This window comes from Camponotus floridanus, unplaced genomic scaffold, assembly GCF_003227725.1.
Source record: "Camponotus floridanus strain SB8 unplaced genomic scaffold, Cflo_v7.5 scaffold134, whole genome shotgun sequence".
In the NCBI taxonomy this organism is placed as follows: domain Eukaryota; kingdom Metazoa; phylum Arthropoda; class Insecta; order Hymenoptera; family Formicidae; genus Camponotus; species Camponotus floridanus.
The window spans coordinates 1141285-1154144 of record NW_020229253.1 but is presented as its reverse complement, the minus strand read 5'-3'; the positions used below and the strand labels follow the sequence as shown (position 1 = coordinate 1154144).

At 34.4% G+C, this 12860-nt stretch overlaps 1 protein-coding gene across 2 annotated transcripts; it reads right to left on the bottom strand.

Annotated features, from left to right (window-relative positions):
* Positions 1-5057: 5057 nt before the first annotated feature.
* Positions 5058-10455, bottom strand: LOC105252450 (CCR4-NOT transcription complex subunit 3). 2 transcript variants are annotated; one of them, XM_011259807.3, is made up of 9 exons: positions 10035-10455; positions 8751-8983; positions 8502-8657; positions 8223-8402; positions 7477-7764; positions 7073-7328; positions 6313-6929; positions 6004-6213; positions 5058-5821 (listed from the first exon to the last, which is right to left on the bottom strand). In XM_011259807.3, the coding sequence occupies exons 1-9, from the start codon at positions 10057-10059 to the stop codon at positions 5723-5725; spliced, it is 2064 nt and encodes a 687-aa protein (XP_011258109.1). In that variant the 5' UTR covers positions 10060-10455; the 3' UTR covers positions 5058-5722. The 2 variants fall into 2 exon arrangements, with proteins under 2 accessions (XP_011258109.1, XP_025261917.1); XM_025406132.1 differs by lacking the exon at positions 6004-6213 and having other exon boundaries at positions 5649-5821.
* Positions 10456-12860: the final 2405 nt, after the last annotated feature.

Genomic DNA, 12860 nt, shown 5'->3' with positions numbered 1-12860 from the left:
TCCTCATCTACTTTGTCTATATCTCATTTAAAAATCAATAAAAGTTTTATATATCACTGAAAAAATGATTTGTCTCATATTTATCCCAGCAAACACAGAATATTGCAGCAATATTACAACATTGCAGCAACGTTGCGACAATGTAGCTGCAATATTTTGGTTTGCTGGGATTGTATATTTTTATACTTTATATACTTTTTCACATTTATCAATTATATCTTTTTGTTCGATTTTTCTTCACATAAAATTTTAACTCATTATAAAGTATATTATATGCTATTTTGATTGGATTAGTTCCTGTAATTTGAAATACGATAATTAAGGCTCAATAATAAAATAAACGTTTTTATATTAAAGAAATTAGTATTGTATTTTAACGATTTGTAGTCTGCACAGAGCAGTATGGTATTTAAATATCACTCAAAGAGAATCACAATAAAACATATTAAGTAAAATCACAATTTTTTCATTTACGGGGAACGCGTTAGGAGAAATTAGCGAAGCATCGAAGACAAAATTCATTATTATACAACAAAGATCTTCTTTCACGCTTTTTGCATGCTTCTATACTCGAGTGTTATCACAAAGCAGAATATTCCATTTATGAGAAGAAATGCAGATAAAGGAAAACACGTTCGTCCCTACAGCAGAAAAATGTTATAACGGTCGTTATATATGTACAGCTAAACTACTTAAAATTAATTATAATATTGTAAAATCGATATTGATTGTTTTTGTCAAACCTCTATAGAAAATCAGTAAAATCCATTGTACAAGGTTTTGTAGTACAAAATACGGTATAAGAAACACGATAAGTGTCTTTTCAAATTTACACCTACGATGCCTTCTCTAATCGTTATAAGATTATTTATCGCGTGTATACAGGGTGTATCAGACCACCCGTGCCAGGCGAATATCTCAAAAACCGAGAACGGCAGACAAAAATTTTTCCTACAAAAGTTGTAGGGTTTCGAGTAACGCATTACATAGTAATATTAGTATGATTAGTATCTCTCATTATTTTGTACATAAAAGTATTAAGATAAGATAACCGAAAAATAAATATTTTACAAGATATTTTATGGTTTATGTAAAATTAAGAAATGATTTCAAGCCTCATAACTCAAAAAGTACTTGATGAAAAAATGTTTATTTATAGTGTTTTGAAAAGCTCTCGAGATAAGTTACAAGGATATGTAATGAAAAATAGGGGATTCCATTTAAGAAATTGAAGGTGATCTTTACGTGACCTTGACAACGCTATTCAAGGTCATACTAATATTACTATGTAATGCGTTACTCGAAACCCTACAACTTTTGTAGGAAACATTTTTGTCTGCCATTCTCGGTTTTTGAGATATTCGGATGGCACGGGTGGTCTGATACATCCTGTAAAGTGGTAACAGATTTTTATTATTTTTTTTATAATTTTTCAAGAAAATGCATATCATCTAATCTCGTATTGCGAAAATTAAAAAATATAAATATACATTTCTCTCTCTCTCAAGAATCTTGCCGTGTTCTGCCGTTGTCATCATTATGTTGTCATTGCAAGGGACACGATTAAAATGCTGCAGTTTTTCGAATCGTATACCCATCACGCATTTAACTCGATTATCAATGCGATACAAGCTGTTAATAATTAAAAAATTTTTAACGTATGCAGGCTCAAGTACTCGATAAAATCATTCAGTATCTTCCCATACAGCACAAACTGTTCCAGTAGTAATATTAATAATGTTGCAATATTGCAGCAATATTACCGCAATATTGCTGCAATGTTCTGTGCTGTATGAGATATCACGTTTTTAGATGATCTGAAAATATACATAATTATATATTAAGAGACTCTCTTCTACATAATATACAGGGTGTAACTGAAATGATACACTAAATTTTCGGAGCATATTTTAGAGGTCAAAATAAGACTTTTTTTCCTATGAAATGAACTCCCCTCCGAGCTAGAGGCTTAAAGTTTGGGGGAAAAAATTAAAAATTAGCTGTATTTCAGAAAAAAAGGTTTAGACATTATCTTACCTATTACCTTCTCTTGACGTTATCTATCTATCACCCTCTCTTGAAAGATAAATAAATTTGCGTTGCGGGTGTTTGATCAATTTCATACATTTTCGAATTTTAGCTCGGAGGGGGGTTCATTTGCAGACCCATGTTCATAAGAAAAAAAAGTCTTGTTTTGACCTCTACAATACGCTCCTAAAGTTTAGTGCATCATTTCACATTTCAGATACACCCTATACAGGGTGCCCCAAAACTCATAATCTTTCAAAGACAGATTCCTGGGATCATTTGGAGACGATTTTTCCTCAGTGAAAATGTCGATGAAGGCCATCATTGTTCCCAATTTTTGTCATCATATATCTTTGCAAGTAAGCCTTAAATTAAAACTCAACTAAAGTAAACTCTATTTAATATTAATCGAAGAATGTGATTTTGTTAATATTTTATTTCTACAAAGCTTAGTTTACGAAAAACCTCTTATTTCCAATAATTCGAAAATTATTAGTGCCTCGACATTTTCGTTGAGGAAAAATCGTCTTCAGATGATCCCAGGAATCTGTCTTTGAAAGATTGATTATGAGTTTTGGGACACGCTGTATATGAATTTAGTAAGCATTCACATATCGTCTCTGTGTTGTTTTATATATATATATATATATATATATATATATATATATATATATATAGGGTGATTCAAAACAACCTGATGTCTTTGAAATATATTCTTGAACAAATTCTAAGACTATTTTTCCTCTTGAAAAATTTTGTCCAAAGCTTAATTTTTGAGTTATAATAGAAAATAGTTGGCTACTCACGAGTCTGATATAACGGGCAGGCAGAGATGGCGCAATGCATCACGAGACAAATGCTCTCCTGTTTCCCCAGACAGTCAATTTTATTGCACAATATTTGATTCTTTGAAGTGTATTAAATTATTATTGCAGTTTCTGAACACAATATTTAACAATATTATTACCGTCTAGAAGGGTTATAACGTAATGTTTAAGAATAATAAAATATTTAAACGCGAAATTACATAAAGTAACAAATAAACTGGAAATGGACGAATGAAAAACGAAATAGTAATTGCAATTTGATTAAATATTCTTATCTTTAAGAAAACTGACGAATTTTATTTCTTTCTGAGGATCGTTTATAATCGCTTATAAATAACAGCTTATAAATTTCACTTGACTTTACACAATAAAAATATTACTATTTTAATAATCTTTATTATTACTTGCAAATATTTACTTCCGCACAAATTAAGACATAAAATTACACGATAAATAGCGATTAGAAGTCCCCATTTCTCTCTTTCTCTCTTTCTCTCTCTCTCTTCTAATCGCTATTTATCGTGTAATTGTATGTCTTAATTTGTGCAGAAGTAGTTAGAATTCGTTCAAGAATATCATATTTCAAAGACATCAGGTTGTTTTGAATCACCCTGTATGTAGGTATGCAGGGTCCCAGTTATTTTCCGTCATCTTTCAAAGACAGATTCCTGGAATCATTTGAAGACGATTTTTCCTCAGCGAAAATGTCAATGAAGGCCATCATTTTTTGCATGTTCCCAATTTTTGTCATGATATATCTTTGCAATTAAGTCTTAAATTAAAACTCAACTAAAGTAAACTCTATTTAAAATTAATCGAAGAATGTGGTTTTGTTAATATTTTATTTCTACAAAGCTTAGTTTACGAAAAACCCCTTATTTTCAATCACTTGTAATTCAAAAATTATTAGTGCTTCGACATTTTCGTTGAGAAAAAAATCGTCTTCAGATGATCCCAGGAATCTGTCTTTGAAAGATGACGGAAGATAACTGGGACCAATACCCAATATATATATATATATATATATATATATATATATATATATATATATATATATAATATGTCTCTTGGATCACTTAGTAAACTTGAAAAATGCGTGATTGTGCAGTTCCGTCATGTAAATAATATTGGTCGCAATTTCTGCAACAAGAGTATCCGCTTAGAATAAATGTACATATGCCACGCTTTACACAGAGGTATAATTAAATTATATCTCCCTTTTATACCTCTTTATTTTAAATAATTGTATGAGAAAATTTCAACTTAGTTTTTATTATTTAGGGGAAAGGAGGGAGTACATTTAATCTCTTTATCGAAGGTTCTTGCGATAGCAAACGATGCACCCACATAAAGGTGTCACTTCGATTTGCAATGTTATCATCTCACGTGCGAAGTTATTTATCTCAAAAAAACGTGTCGATATCATTCCTGTATATATTACTTAACATAGTAATATATAATTAAGTCTTTTGAACATTTATTTAAAATCTGATAGAGACCATATAGTGTAATAAAAATGTATGAAAAAGTATCTTAATATCTCTTAATACTTGAACAATAACAATGTCACTTTATAACTTAAGAATATAGATATTAGTATTATATCGAATATACTGATAAATGTAATTTTTTCTTTCCTCTTTTTGCTTTCTAAAATAATAAATATTAATCGATTTATTTTTGAAATGACTTTGAAACACATGAGCAAGTTGAATACTCTGCAATCACATCAATAGGATGTCAATCGGGTATATTATTTAGCATTGCAGTTTATCGACGATTTATAATAAATAAATTCGCGCGCGCGATTCTCAATAAAACAGATATGCACATGCATATCGATAGTGATAAACGTCATTCGACGATTATAATAAACTTGTGTTTTTTGTAAAGTATATTGCGAATTTAAGGGCTGCAAAGTGCAGCATGAAAAGTAGCTTAGCCTACTATATATCACGCTACTTTTTTATTAATAATATATAATGCGGTACACAATCTTAAACCTTGACGAGCCCCGACCTCAGATCAAATCGTTAGAGCACATATAAGTAACCTGTTTCGAGACAACGGAGGAATCACGATCAATCTAATCACGATGGATGGAATGTTTTTTTTTTCCAAATACAGGCTGCGAGATGACGTGCTAGTGTGTGATAAAAATCGAAACGCAACTTAGGTTTCATTCAAAAATGAGAAATAAAATATATTCCATAATATTATTATTCACTATTTCTACACATTCTGTACATTAATTCAATTTAAGGGTTTTATACCTCGATACACTTTATACAAAAAGGCTACTTATAATCTAACATTAAGACATACCATAGCATGAGTGCCCTCCACTTACCGCCAGACAGCGGAGGGCCACACGCATGTTTGTACTGGTATTATAGAGTCAGTCGCCAGCAAGTATACCACCCTTTTCCTCTTTCCCTCTTTCTCATTTTTATTCTTTCCTATTATCACACAGCACAGTAAATTATTCCATATGTAATTGTTTCTTTCTCCTTCACTTTCTTCCTTTCTTTTTCTCTTTGCTTTCTTAAAGTATTATCATTTACAAATAGTTGCGGTTTCTTTCTCAAACAATCTCTTTATTTTTTCACTCTTTTTCTCGTTTCATCTTATCGCATAGTTAACGGGTTTTTTTCTTCGAAAGAAGAACTAAGAGAGATTTTATCGTCGTAGCATCAAAATATAATGAAATGCTTTCATTGGCTTCTATGCACGAATTTGTTCTGTTTTGTTTTCCATTGTACTCTTTACCGAATATATTTTTTTTTACATCTGAATCATTTGCAAAATTTCAGAAACACAATACCGGTACGGCGAAATGGCGTATCTCGATGAGTGACAGAATTATTTTAATTCAAGTCTCTGTCCTCTAAGTACTTATACTCGAAAGTAAATCCTTCTTTTTTCCTTTGTCCCCATTTTTCATAGTCAAAATAAATGTATGTTCCCTAAAACACAAAAGTTTCTTATAGAATGTTGGCGAAATATTAACGATTAATGATGAATACAAATGAAACAATCGATCATTTACTCCTATTTAAATTATCCATTGTTACATTTTTGAAAGCATATAAAGATCGGCTTTATTTGTAATAAAATTAAAAAAAAAAGAAAGAAAATATATATTAACCTGTTCATATTCCTCATTAATAACTTTAGGTTCTTCGTGCCTTTGAAACCACATCATATACTTAGTGTGAAACCTCCAGCTTTGCTTCTTTAGAGCTTTCGCCGCCAAATATTGTCCTTTAGACCCCTCCATATAATAAAATATGAAGAATAATGTTTCTGTAGAAAGACGTTGGAAGAACTCCACGGTATCCGAATGAGGAAGCTGAACCTAATCGAATCACGTGCGTGTCAGCAGTGTCAGTTCGCGCTCGTGGGCAGCGAATGATTTAACATCAGACATCGTATAAAACGCGTAAAAGAAATATACCTGCTGATAATAGGGAGGTGTAGTGCACGTATTTCTCGGCAAATACGAACGTAGTCGTTCCGAGTCAGACGGATGTGGCATATGACAGTACGCGGCCTCCATCATTTGGAATTGCAACTGATGTTCTCTCTGTAATGGTACAGGCCCCAGAGGCGCGACCCCAAGCAGCGGAGGAATGTGTGCTTCCGACGTAGCATTGTTACCGCTGTTGTTATTTGTCTTAGTACTGTCAAAGATGTTTCTATTCGGCTCGGAAGGCGGTATCTCGAGACCTGCTCGGACAATTACTTGTTGGGCAATGGATTTTAAAGAGGACATATTCCCATCAGGAAGCTTAGGGATGAGACCATTGGCAGTGGACGGTGCTGGCGAGCAGGAATTTGCAGGCATCGGCGAGGATCTACTGCTGACCGATGATTGTGGCGATGACGACGGCGGTATTGGCGTGGTCATTTCCGTTTCACTATTGTGATTCTGACTCTGCTGACTGTGTAGTACATGCGTCGTTTGTACTGGCGCCGAATTACTATTATGCTGTTGCGTAACCGTTTGCGGCACAATCGACGTAATGCTGGACATAGACGATGACGACAAGAGGCTATTCTCGTTGTTGTGGGCTTCAAAAAAAAGATTGAAGAAATTGTTTAATATCGAAATATATAAATTATCTAAATATATAAATACATAAAATAAATTATTGAAACGCGAAGTTGCTACAAACAGTCTCATGTACAATTTTCGTATGAGAGAAATATCTTACTGGATGTTTTATTAGAGGTAGGATGGATGGTTTGCGAACTGCTGTGCGAAGCAGCTACAGTGGCAAAATTGCCAGCGTTAGTGGTGGCAATGTGATTACTCGTAGAACTAGGCGAGCTGTGGCTAGGCGTCATGGGAATGGTTTTGCTCGGAGTGCTGCTTGATAATATGTTCGATTTTATGGTGGCAGTGCTTCCCGTGGTTGGAATGCTCGCTTGTGTATTCAGTAGCGGTCTGACTGCTGTCGGTTTCACAGGCTGAAATCAAAACGCGACATCGGAATTGATGCTCTGTGTTCTGATCTCGATAGAAACTTATCAATTTTTTTTTCCCCTTAGCCTGCTCTTTACGACTAATATTGATTTCTGTTTTTTGAAATGAGAATCTAGAGCGAAAGGTGTATACCTTTGTTTTCTTATCGTTATCTGTAGAACTGTCGCTCGAATGATTATGCATAGTTGAACTCAATGATGGTGACGGTATAGGCGAAGTACAGGAATTAGTTGAAGTCGGCGTCCCCCCGGTTTCGTTGCTATTGTTACTATCCGTCGTTGCTGACGAGGGTATACCAACCCCGGACAATTCGACTTCATCGAGGCCGATAATATCATCATAAATATATTCGTTTTCTTCAAAATCAGGATCTTGCGACGATTCGATATAATACTCAACATCGTCCTTTATCCTCTTAATCTGTTGACATTTTACACAGAGAAAATAAAAAAAATTGTTTTGTGATAGGACATGTTATTTTACATTTTATACAGGGTGTACCTTAAAAAGCTCCCACTAAGCAAATAGCGTTATTCCTGATTAAAAACCGAGTCGAAAAGTCCTGAACCATTTTTTTTTCCAAGATTCATTAAATAATTAATCAGATTTAAGTATTAAAAAGATTTCTGAAAAGATGAATTGTTTAAAAATTATCACAAAACAGTTTATTTTTTTGCTTATCCAAATCTTCATATGTTGATAACGAGGAAGTTTGTCTTTTTATTGGCGCGACTTTGCTCATTAATTACTGCTTTATTAAGCATTATGGGAAAAAATGGTTCAGGACTTTTCGACTCGGTTTTTAATCAGAAATAACGCTATTTGCTTAGTGGGAGCTTTTTAAGATACACCCTGTATACCAATCTAAAAGAACTTACTGTATTGACTTCGACGGACATATTGTCAAGCATACGTAATAACGTTTCCAATTTACGGATATGATAGCGATGCTTATCGAGCTTCGTCTTCAATTCATCTACCCTATCTTGCTTGTCCTTGTCTATTCTCTTCTTCTTTCCCGCCTGTAACGATTCTATTTCCGATTCAAATGTATCCATCTACACCAAAAATAATGATATATATGTTATAGTAATACTCATGCTTGAGTACTCTACTGAAGAAGCCAGCCAAGATGTCATCAATGTAATAACTGGTACCTGCAGATTGAGAGCGTCTATAGAATTGGCGAGCCAACTAGTAACCTCGTCTTTCTCTTTCTGAGCTGGGTCTAATTTTTGAGCTGCACCCAAACCTTCTTTAGAGTAAGCCTTTGTTTTTGTCTCTCTTTCCACAACTTTAAATCTTTCCATTTGCTGCAATGTGTATAAAATATTCACTATTCATAATAATTATATATATATATATAATATGTACACATACGGCATTAGTTGACAAGGCATACTAACAGTTTCGATCAACTTCCTGTAGTCAAGTAATGTACTCTTATCTTTTATTTCACCTGATGCGATCCAGCTCTTAATTTGATCGCGTAACCTTTGAAGTTTCTTAATTTCCTTTTTGAGATCAGCCTCGTACTTTTCTTTCTGATTGCTGTTGGTGGCATTATGAACTTTTTGCCAAATATCTTCAAAGGTTTCTACACCTTCTGTTACTTTTTTAAGGCACCGATCTATTTCACCTGAAATGACAATATGAATTTTAATACACATTATATTGTTTGTTTTTATAAATTAGCTTAATAATTGGCTTCTGTTGGGAAGATTCTTTAAAAGTCATTGTACGATTTTTAAATGGGTCAAAATGATCAAAACAATTTTTAAAAATTTTGTATACCGCTCTTCTTCAGTTTCTAATCTAATCTAATACACAAATATTTCTGAAGACGTAATTTAACTAATTGCATAAATATTTCTAAAAATTCCACCAATTTTCGTATTACATAATAAATTTAAGATAAAGTGCAGATTAATAGTTATTTCATTAATTTTATGGATAAAATAAATTATAAATCACGTTTCACACAAACATATATGCAATATATACAAATTGACGTATTTTTTGAACGATACAGAAAACACAAAGAGATCTGGCAAAACCAGTGCTTCTGCAAGGATAACAAAAGATAACGAGGATAAAATATATAAAGTATAAAACGTAGCAAACGTTATAAAAATTCTAACAAAGACTTTACTTCGCTAAAATTCTTTCGTAGATCAGAAGAAAAAACAGACATCCTACAACACAATTTATTCATAATAATAATTAAAAAAAAAATACACATATAATATCAAGACTATAGCGCACACTATTTTACTATTTTACTATTTTAAATTATTTCATGTCACATTACGCTGCAATTAATTTAAAAGGCTACTTCACAAGATACAAAACTTCTAAAAGGTTATGCCGATATATATAAAAAATCTGATGTTTTGAGGCGTTTGGAGGAAATTCACGGGACAATGGAAGCAATTGCGAGGATAAATAATACGAAAAGCTATACAGATCCGTCGAGATCCCCGAGAGCAAGAGATCCCCCAGCCACCAGGATGTGACATTGGATCGTATGTCGCGAGGATTCGCGAAAGGACGATCGTAAACGTCGCGGGAATCGGATAAACGAGGAGAGTGTGGAGGGTGGACGGAGAAAAAGCGAACGGTGGCGAAACGCGACAGGGTAAATCTCCGAATGTAAACACGCTGGAAACGCATTTTCCTTCCCCTCTCACCTTGCAACTTTCTTGTCGCAGCCATGGCTATGTGAACGTGCGGCAAAATGGTTCATGCATAGTCCAGATGTATTGGAGATGATACGGAACAATTTATCGGGACGATTAGCCGCTCGACTGTTATTCCTCGTATAATATGGGAGACTCGGCGAGACACACAAGATGGCTTCCGTTTTCAAATGACAACGTCCGACCGTCCGTGAATCTATCGTGGAAATCCTCCTCTCTCTCTCTCCCAGCGCTCGTGGGACCTGTCACCCTTCGGAGATTCGTGACTTGTTGCGAGCCAAGTGCTATGCACGAACGTGAAGTACGTATGCACGATGCGATTTTGTTTTTTATATTTTTTTTTTCACAGTCCGTAACGTAGTCGGCTCGCGAGAAGCAAGTAGCATCAACAAATGTGATATATATGAGATGCAAGAAATAAGAAAGTATATATATATATATATATATATATGTATATATATATATATATAATACATGCGTCGATGTGCACTCGTAGTTTATTCGCGAGACGCTCTTCGATGTGTTCGGAAATGCGATATTTCTGCGAATTAAGGATACAGCGTATCGAAAACAGCGGAATGTGCGCGATTGGTCAGATTTTCGATACGCGCGATTCGTGATACGCTCTCCATGAGGTCATAGACACTGAATGGGTCTGTTCGTTTTAGCTGCACTGCTGCACTAGTGTAATAAGAAAAAGACAAAGGCCGGTATTCATAGTTCGATCTTATATTTGAGATCGTCTTAAGTTCGAGCTTGAAATGCTACGCTATTTGATTGGTTGAATGAGGTCTTAAGTCAACCTCCAAGCAGACTTAAGACGATCTTAAATATAAGATCGAACTATGAATACCGGCCAAACATACTTTCTTTCACTCTAACTAATTGCACTAGTGCAGCAGTGCAGCTAAAACGAACAGACCCAATAAAGGCTATAGGCTGCAGCACACACTTTTGCATAAGCGCATAACCATAAGCATAAAAAAATTGATTGGTTCATTTTCTTATGCATATACTTGGGTACCAATCAATTTCCTTATGCTTCTGGTTATGCGCTTATGCAAAAGTGTGTGCTGTGGCCTTAAGGCCGCAGCACACACTTTTTGCATAAGTGCATAACCATAAGCATAAGAAAATTGATTGGTTCATTTTCTTATGCATATACTTGGGGACCAATCAATTTCCTTATGCTTATGGTTATGCGCTTATGCAAAAGTGTGTGCTGCGGCCTTTATAGCACACACTTTCCATAAGCCATAACAGTAAGGTTTCGACCAATCGCGTTGCTCAATTTAGTTACGGACGGCCAAATTGAGCAACGCGATTGGTCGAAACCTTATGGTGCGGTCCCATGATACGGAACGTATGCGCAATGCGGAATTGGCGGAACGAAGTTCGTCCAATCACAAACATTCCGTCAATTGCGTTCCGTTGAAATATATTTTCTTAAGGTGGAATTTCATTGACGCTAAAAAGTAGCGTCAACCATTGGTTGAACAAAGAAGTAAGTAGTTGCTTCTTTGTTCAACCAATGGTTGACGCTACTTTTTAGCGTCAATGAAATTGCACCTTTATGTCACATGGAGCGGAAAACGCGGAAACGCAATTGGTGTTGGCCAATCACAAGATTCTTTCCCATAGATTTTTTTGTTGTCTATATCGGAACAGCGTACATTATTGGCTCGCGCAAATTACGCTTCCGTATTTTCCGCTGCATGGGACATAGGAAATACAAATTTATGCGGATCGGATTCACACATATATGTCAAAAAATTCATGAATTTCATATATAACTTTCAAAACTGACAACAACTTAATATTGAATATGGATTCTGAAAAATTGTTTATTATTATTTGTGGATTGTTAAGTAAATTAAAACAAAGTTGGTGTATATTTAAAAAGAATGAATTATAAAATTCGCCGTAAGATTATAAAATTCGCCGTAAGATTATAAAATTATATTCATTGTATATAATTGTAAAAAAAAATGAAAATATTAAAAAATGACGAAAATATTGGATGCGACCTATATTCAGCTTAGAAAGAAGATTCCAACAAGGAGCAAGTGAGAATCTTGTAAAGGAAATGCTGATCGAAGACACAGAAAAATATATGGATTATTTTAGAATGGCACCTCAATTATTTGACGCATTATTAGCATTAGTTGGACCATTCCTTGTTACACTCTTATTTAAAATATTTTTTAATAATATTTTTACGGATATCTGCTGTTTCGACATTTTTCATCATACACACAATTTCGAAGTTCCGCACAAAATGTGTATAAAATAGAAACTTGCGGATAGAAATCGGCGGAACAGACATAAAACAGGTTAAACCAATCACGAGCGTTCCGCCAATTCCGCATTGCGCATACGTTCCGTATCATGGGACCGCACCATTACTGTTATGTCTTAAGGCCTTTGCACGTACAAAAATTTTAGTCGTAATCGTAAGGTCATAAGAAAACCAAGTCCCGATCTACAATAGGTAATTTAAGCCCTAAGCCTTAAGAAATTGACCAATTACAGTCGAGTATTCTCTTCATACTTGACTGTGATTGATCAATCTCCTAAGGCTTAAAGCTTAAATTGCCTATTGTAGATCCGGCCTAATCAATCACAGTTGATTAGTCTTTTATCGCAGAAAGAATACTCGACTATGATTTGTCAGTTTTCTTACGGTAATCATGATTGGACAATTTGCTTACGACTTACGACTTATGACTCATTGTAGAATGGGCCTAAAGGTGCTGTCACATGGCAGTCGGATTTTCGGAAAACGGAATCTCGGAAAAGTACTAAAATATTAGAAAT